Source organism: Vigna umbellata, unplaced genomic scaffold (genome assembly GCF_029865625.1).
Source record: "Vigna umbellata cultivar VRB3 unplaced genomic scaffold, Vumbellata_1.0 scaffold_447, whole genome shotgun sequence".
Lineage (NCBI taxonomy): Eukaryota > Viridiplantae > Streptophyta > Magnoliopsida > Fabales > Fabaceae > Vigna > Vigna umbellata.
The window spans coordinates 36,761-45,168 of record NW_028274434.1 but is presented as its reverse complement, the minus strand read 5'-3'; the positions used below and the strand labels follow the sequence as shown (position 1 = coordinate 45,168).

Below are 8,408 nucleotides of genomic sequence, written 5' to 3'. Positions count from 1 at the left end.
AATATGCAAAAGAAATATTGAAGAAATTTCAAATGGAGGAGTGCAAAGCAATTAGCACACCGATGAATCAAAGGGAAAAGTTCACAAAGGAAGATGGAACTGATAAAGTTGATGAAAGATACTTTAGGAGCTTGATTGGATGTCTAATGTATCTCACTGCAACAAGGCCAGACATTCTATTTGCTATAAGTCTCTTATCTCGGTTTATGCATTGTGCTAGTGAAATGCATTTAAGAGCAGCAAAAAGAATACTGAGATATATAAAAGGCACTGTTGATTATGGTGTTAAATTTAAGAAGTGTAAAGATTTCATGCTGTATGGATTTTCTGATAGTGATTGGGCTGGATCCATTGATGATATGAAAAGTACTTCAGGATATTGTTTTAGCCTAGGCTCAGGTTTTTTCTCATGGTGTACAAAGAAGCAAGAGATTGTAGCACAATCCACTGCAGAGGCTGAATTCATAGCAGCAACAGCAGCTGTAAATCAAGTTTTATGGCTGAAGAAGATTTTATGTGATTTACATATTCAGCAGAAGAATAAAACTGAAGTTTATATTGACAATCAGGCAGCAATTGCAATTGCAAATAATCCCGTGTGTCATGGAAAAACTAAACATTTCAACATCAAGCTCTATTTTTTGAGGGAGATGCAGCAAAATGGAGAAGTAAACTTAGTTTACTGCAAATCTGAAGATCAATTGGCTGACATGTTTACAAAGCCACTTCCAATCAACAAATTTGAATTCTTAAGAGAGAAGATTGGAATTTGCAGTTCAAAAAACAAGGAGGAGTGTTAAAACTTGTTTTTTATAACTGCCTTAATTTATTTCCATTTATTTTAATTTATTAGTTGCTACACTTTAGGAGCAAGTCTCGTTTCTGGAAACTGCTACTGTTATGTGGTTTCTGAAAACTGCTATTGCTACGTGGATGCTTTCAATTTTATCATTATAAATGTATCTGAGATATATTGAATAAAAGATCCTTTTCCAGAATTAAGGAACTCTCCACTGTCTTCCTTCTTCATTTTCTCGTTGCCTCTTTTTTCTTCTATTAATCCAACAGGGTCACTATTCACTGGTTAAATCTCCCATTTTGCCTCTCTTTTTATCATTTTGCTTCCTCCTGTTCATGTTTGTGCACAACCCAACCACATGCATTAGTTATAGCATAAATTTTCATTGACACAGCCAAATTATGTTCAGCACAAGTGATATGTAGTTAAGCTCCTTGACCATGTTTTCAGGGATTCAATTCCTGATCATATGCATAGAAAATAATTTATAAGGACACCCAAATGATTTCTACAGCGAAGGAATTAGTCTTTAGCATAAACCAAGAAAAAAATTGTTCCTCTCTTTTCTTTCCTCATATAGAGAATAAATGCTTTTGATTTTTTATATACTAATCAGTAACAAAACAGATACTATGGCTTAACTTGAGGTGTGTGAATTGAATTTGATTAATAACTACATGCCTCCAAAAGTAGGAAAAGGTGAAAAAGTTGGAACCTTTTTTACAGGCATGGTGTGAGGGAACCAAGGGATCCTTGGTCAGATGGACCTGAGAACATAACACAGTGCCCTATCCCACCAGGAACAAGTTTCACTCAGAAGGTGGCCTTTACATTGGAAGAAGGAACTCTTTGGTGGCATGCACACAGTAGTTGGACACGTGCCACTGTCCATGGTGCCATTGTCATTTTACCAGCAAATGGAACATATCCTTTCCCTGAACCTTGTGGACAAAACATTCTTATCATTGGTTGGTAACTGTCCATGGAAATTCCATTCAAATCCTGTATTTATTCAAGCACACACACACAACCTCTTGATTATGCTTGTTGGTGATCTTTCAGGTGAGTGGTACAAGGGAGATGTGATGCAAATTGTAAATGAGGCCAGGGCAACTGGTGCAGAGCCCAATGCATCAGATGCTTACACAATCAATGGCAAACCTGGTGACTTCTACAATTGCTCAAAAGGTATATTAATGTCTTGAAAATCTATCCTAAAAGCTTAAGCTATTAACTGTAGATACATGAATGATATTTCAATATCCCTTACACAAAATCCCATTTTGGACTTGAAACATAGAGAATGCACAAACCCACATGGAAAAAAGGTTTGTTGGAAACATTACTGAGAAGAATAAGATTGTATTGTTAAAAGGGATGAGACTTCTGTGCTCTGACAAAATTTTGATTTTTAACCAAGTCTAATGCCACTGCATGATTCATGTAACTTCAACTAGGTAGTGGGATGAGACTTTTGTGCTCTGAAAAAATTTTGGCATGTTACTAACACCATGTTAATAAGAATAGATACAAAAATTTTTTGAATACCCATATAGATTCGTGTCCCCATGTCTTACCTGGAAACTATAAGTGTCGAAGTGTTTGTATCCGTGTTAGTGTCCAGTGTTTGTATGAGTGTCTGTGCTACATATCTTAGAGATGCACCTGTATTATAGATTGTAAAACTGCAAGTAATTCTTGTCTTTGGTATCGTGTTTCACCACTTTGTTCATCAACATTGCTTTGTTTTGCAGAGAACACTCGTCGCTTTTTAGTTGATCATGGAAAGACATATCTTTTCCGAATAATAAATGCAGCAATGAACGAAGAGATGTTCTTTGGGGTTGCTAATCATAGCCTTATACTTGTAGGCATTGATGGTTCCTACACAAAGCCCTTAAACACCAGTTTCATCATGATAACCCCAGGACAAACAATGGATGTGTTGGTCTCAGCAAACCAGCCAAAGGGTCTCTATTACATTGCTGCTAGTCCTTTCTATGATGGCGTCGATATATATGACAATTCCCCAACAACAGCTATTCTTGAGTACAGTGAGAATTTTAAACCATCACCATCATCCATCCCCATGCCTGTGCTTCCTGCAGTGAATGATTCAGGAACAGTATTCAATTTTACGAAGAGCTTGAGGGGTTTGGCAAGCCAAGATCACCCTGCTAATGTGCCAATAAATGTGACAAGAAGAATTTATATGACAGTATCCATGAATGAACTCCCTTGTCAAAACCCAAATGGAAGTTGTTTAGGACCTAATGGAAAAAGATTAGCTTCAAGCTTAAACAATATAAGTTTTCAGATCCCACAGATTGATATTCTAGAGGCATACTACTGGTATATGTTTTTATTTCATTTACAATCCCCCTATTTTATGTAAAATATTAAGACTCAGCCAGGAATTGCTCTTTAATATTATAACTAAGTAACATTTATAAATTGTATGCATTGGTAGGAACATATCAGGAGTTTTCAGTGAAGACTTTCCGGATCAACCACCTTTCTTTTACAACTTCACAGGAGATACAGGAAGCAATACATCGATCCCAAGCACAGGAACAAGGGTGCTAATTTTTGACTATAATGAGGTTGTTGAACTTGTGTGGCAGGGAACCAGTGTTATCACTGCAGAGAATCATGCCATGCACCTTCATGGTTTTAGCTTCTTTGTTGTGGGTGTGGGAACAGGAAATTTCAACAACGTGACAGATCCAAAATCTTACAATTTAATTGATCCACCAGAAGTTAATACCATTGGTCTTCCTAAGAATGGCTGGCTTGCAATGAGATTTGTTGCTAATAATCCTGGTAGTTTTTTCTCGCATGCTACACATACTCACAGATAGTGAAATTAGCATTTAGTTTGAAACAACAATATATGAAATAACACTCAATTAATTTGCTTTTGCAGGTGTTTGGTACATGCACTGTCATCTTGAGAGGCACACTAGCTGGGGTATGGATACTGTGCTCATAGTAAGAGATGGAGGTACCATGCAAACTAGTATGGTTCCACCTCCTAAATACATGCCACCTTGTTCTTAATGAAAAGGATGTAAATCTCATATCACCGTATGAATTTATTGAATGGCGTGGATTACAGACCAGAGAAACATATATACCATGATGTTTAACTTTAAGCTCATTTAAAGTAAAGTCAAACTTTGTAGAAATGTTTCTGTCAATGATGTTTTTTCTCTTTTCCATTTGCTAGCATGTCTTGTGAACAGTTATAATTGGGAAACTTTGTTAACCCAATTAATGGTTTGTTCTTTATTTTTAATTTATCTACTTAGTATCACATCATATATAAAACCTTATAAAACCATCACAGTCAAGTGAAGTCAACTCTAGTTACCAGATTGTGATTTTGTACTCTATTGGAATAATACATACCCAGTCCAGTGCATTTAATGAACCTTTCTTTAACTTAGAGGTATTGATTTATTGACATCTTTTGATGACATGTGAGATGCTTTATGTAGACATGTTGCAAACTGTTGAATTATTGGTCCAACAAGAGACAAATACATTCTTATCATGATGGAGCAAATCATCTTACACAAATGACAAAGAACTGCATGCTAAAATAACGGATGTTCTAAAAGACATACAAATTCAGAATGCAGAAGCTAACAATTTTTACCAAAACTTAAATTTACAACCTTGTCAAGTTGATTATTCTAAGCAGAATCAGCATAGCATACTTTGGCTGTGGCACAAAACTTCTATGAGCACTTCCTTTCCCATTAATTTAATGCAGCACGGCGATGAACCAATTCATTCACAAATTCTGCAGTATTTTTATCGGAACTTCCTCCCTCATCAACACTACTCTTGGCCAGATTCTTCCACTTGATGGAATTTTTCTTTATTTCATTTCCTTTTTCAGTCTCCAATATTTCTTTTATGCAATGTGTGATAGTTTCTTTTCTAACTATATCTTTCTCATCAGCAACAGCTTTGACTCCAATTTTCCACACATCTTTAATAAGTTTTGCATTTGTGATCTGATCAGTCCACAGTGGCATTGCAATCACTGGAACTCCTAAGCTCAAAGCTTCCAATGTGGAGTTCCAACCACAGTGTGTGATAAAACACCCCAAAGCCTCATGTGTCAAGACTTGCAGTTGGGGACACCAATTGACTATTAAACCTTTCTCTGCTGTGTCAAGAAATCCCTTTGGAAGCTGTCCTTGATCAGAGTCTCTAATCACCCATATGAAATAACTTCCACTATCTCTTAAACCACAAGCTAGTTCCTCAGCTTGCTCCACATTCGGCCCTGCGAAGCTCCCAAAAGAAACATACACAACTGACCCTTTTGGTTTATCATCAAGCCATTTCATGCAAGCTTCTGACTTTGGAACATACATTTCAATACCATAATTCTCGTCATCTTGGAGTCTTTTGTCCAAGTACATAGATGGCAAGGTTGGTCCTATTGTCTTTAATGGCCAAATCTTGCACAGCCAATCCACAACCTACAATGAATTTCATTTCAAAATCTAATCATCAATAACCAACTCAAAAAAACTAGGATAAAATGTGTTTTAGATCTCTCAATTTTGATAAAAATTAGCCTTACTTCATATGCTTCCAAATGTAAATATTTTGGCCCTCATCACTTGGTAGAGTTTGTCTCTCTTTCCAAAACATAAAGATCTTAAGAAGAGAAACAAAATCTACCAAATATAAAGAACATAGAGACCAAAATCATTGTTTTGAAAGTAGAGTCTAGAACCAACTTTGATAAAAACCTTAAAGAAACTTAAATAACATTTACCCAAATAACTACTACTGTCTATAAGTCATTTCATCAAACAAGAACAGATCAAATAAATGAACAGAATTTTCAGCTAGTGAACTCACTTACCTCTCGCTCCATATCATAAAATGTGTTTGCAAGAACCCAATCTGCTTTGTCAATATTGGAAAGTTGGTTCACAACAACATAAAAATAACCTGGATAGGTTCCATATCTGTTCAAGAATGATGGCAAGTCCTCAGCTTCAAGTTTTGGCAACCCTGGCAACAAATACTCTGTCTGTGTAAGAGGCAGTTCCAGCAACTTGTTATAAGTATGCAAGTATATGGTGTTTGTTGTGCAACTCTGAGTGAAGAAAGCAGCAGCAAGTAGCCCAAATTTCTTTGCAACATCAAGAGCCCAAAGCATGAAACCATCATAGATTACACAATCTGGAGGGTGGCTTGATCCTGCAAGCTTCTGAAGAAGCTCAGCGAGAGTTTGTGCTCCAACCCTGCAGAAGGTTTCAAGATAAACCTCAAGGCTCTCTGCTGCTGCAAGGCCTCCTTCATCGTAGCCATCTGATATGCTCTCAACTTCTATAGAAGTGAAATTTTTTCTGCTAACGACCTTCCAGTTGGACACAACAGTTACCAGTGTGACCTTCACTCCTCTCTGAATCAAACGTTTTGAAAACTCAAGCATAGGATTTATGTGTCCTTGTGCAGGATAAGGTAGAACAAGACAGTGAGCCACATAGTTTATCCTCTCCTCCATTTCTTGCTCCGAGGTTTGTGTTTTCCTTCACCACACTGTTGTGTCAATTGCTGTCTGCTTCAAATACTTAAATTCAGTGAGAAAGAGACAATAGCTGATTTAAAAAATGCTGCAATCAATGTTATTACAATTCAGTGCAAAGGGTTAGTTTCGGTCAATGTAATGAACAATATTCAAATGCACAATAAGAGAAAAATCTAGATTCAATCTTCAACTGTCTGATATTGGAGCGTTATAAGATTAGTTAGATTAGTTTAATTAGTTTGAAAGAAAAATTTAAAAAAAAATTGTGAATTCAACTCCCTCCCCCAGATAAAATAAAAAGTGGATATTTAAAAAAGTAGATGCAGAGAATAATACGTGTAGGACACTGCTGAATAAAAACGAAATCCTTGTGGAACACAACTCACGAATATAGACGTTAATTTCAATCACTTAGCCTATAACTAAAATGAAAATCAGAAAAAAGAAACTTTCTTACGTAAGATCTGAAAAATATATTCAAAGATGGAAAGAAATAATATTAGCATAAGACAAAAGAATAACATAGAATTCAAATTCTAATTTACTTCTTTAAAGGCTATTTCTTTTGACCACAACTAACCATAATGCTATTTCATGAGATTTTTTTTGTTCTTCGTATTAAGGTTGGAGTTTGAATATATAAAAAAAAAATCAAAATAAGTCTTTAATATAGCTTAAAACCAAAATAATCCCTAATTGTGAAATTAGTCTTTAAGAATATTATTTTAATAATGAAATAATTTCACAAAACTTAATAATACGACGTAATTGCATAACTTTTCAACAATCAGAGATAAATTTAAATATATTTTTCTTCCAAAGATTAAACTGATAGCTTGAACCAAATTAATTGTCTACCTTTTAAATAAAATCAAACATGAATAACTTAATCATGTATATCAATAAAAAATGAGTTCATATAGTGATACTGAGGTTAAACTTTTATTATTGATTAAATATGTAATTTCGTAGACAACTTAACTTAATAATTAAATAAATATTAATTCTTATGTTAGTGATAGTCTATATTATTTTTGTGATTATTGTGTAGTGTTTTTATCTGTGTAGTGCGCATAATCTTATTATATTTTATTTGTGATAATTATTTTACCCACACACCATGCTAGTGTGAAATTTATATTTTTGATAACTTTTTTTACAACATATGTTAATTTGTGATTCGTCCGTTTCAAATAACTTTTTAAAAATAAATTCAAATAAACCAATAAAGCGGTAACATGTGTCTGTTATTAAAAAAAAAGTTGTTCACGTATCATTTATATTACATAAAATTACACTTAGATTATGTGCAGCTCAATTAGACCAATTTCTTGACTAAATTACCTTAGATTTACCTCTTTTAGTATATATAATATATTCTTTTGGTCTAAATTTAATTTAACCAATTTTAATTAGATCCTTTTCTCCGGTTATTTAGGAACCTTATGCCTAGTTGTTGCTCATTATTATAGATGAAAAGTTTGTTATCTGAAGTCGTATGTAGAATCAAACAGTGAGTGGCTGAGAAGGAACAATTTTGTGCAACCAATTGTTTAATTTTTCAAACCATCTTGGGTAAGAAAACGTGTGGAGGAGTTTCTCTGTTCTTTTAGGTAGGTGAGCTTCATTATATCACGTGCTAATTAGTTGTAATATGAAATCGTGTATATTTGTAGTTGAAATTTGGATAATGTTATTATGGTACGAAATGTTGGATGTTATGATAAGATATGCTTTATAAATCATTTTATAAAAATATTACTGCAAAATAATTAATTATTTTTGCAGGTAATTAATTATTTTGGGCTTCTGAAACTTATCTGTGAGTTAAAGTTGTGTAGATAATGGATTGTTTTAGATATAATCGATTATTTTGACTGGAAAAATATATTATTCTTTAAGATAATGAATTATTTTTAGTAAAATAATAACTATCTTTAGTGAATTTAATACCTTACACATATTTAATTAATTATTTTCAAACATAATTTATTATAGTGGTATGTATACAAGTAGTCATGTCTTCACTTCAAATGAAATAAATTT

General features: G+C 33.9%; 2 protein-coding genes across 2 annotated transcripts; one reads left to right on the top strand and one right to left on the bottom strand.

Annotated features, from left to right (window-relative positions):
- Positions 1–1,505: 1,505 nt before the first annotated feature.
- Positions 1,506–4,018, top strand: LOC148190658 (laccase-14-like; the record flags this gene model as incomplete). Its single annotated transcript, XM_088102689.1, has 5 exons — positions 1,506–1,767; positions 1,862–1,987; positions 2,554–3,151; positions 3,270–3,622; positions 3,726–4,018. Coding segments are annotated over 5 exons (1,473 nt in total), but the record flags the coding sequence as incomplete, so codon positions are not given.
- Positions 4,019–4,319: 301 nt separating this feature from the next.
- On the bottom strand, positions 4,320–6,608 carry LOC124829829 (UDP-glycosyltransferase 74G1-like). The gene is made up of 2 exons (XM_088102685.1): positions 5,691–6,608; positions 4,320–5,298 (listed from the first exon to the last, which is right to left on the bottom strand). The coding sequence occupies exons 1-2, from the start codon at positions 6,336–6,338 to the stop codon at positions 4,564–4,566; spliced, it is 1,383 nt and encodes a 460-aa protein (XP_087958811.1). The 5' UTR covers positions 6,339–6,608; the 3' UTR covers positions 4,320–4,563.
- Positions 6,609–8,408: the final 1,800 nt, after the last annotated feature.

What these genes read in the sequence shown, in the direction of transcription:
- LOC124829829 (XM_088102685.1), bottom strand. Translation starts at nt 6,338, where the DNA reads ATGGAGGAGAGGATAAACTATGTGGCTCACTGTCTTGTTCTACCTTAT. An exon ending in TTTATGATATGGAGCGAGAG is followed by an intron (nt 5,299 to 5,690) that starts GTAAGTGAGTTC and finishes AATTCATTGTAG; the next exon opens with GTTGTGGATTGGCTGTGCAA.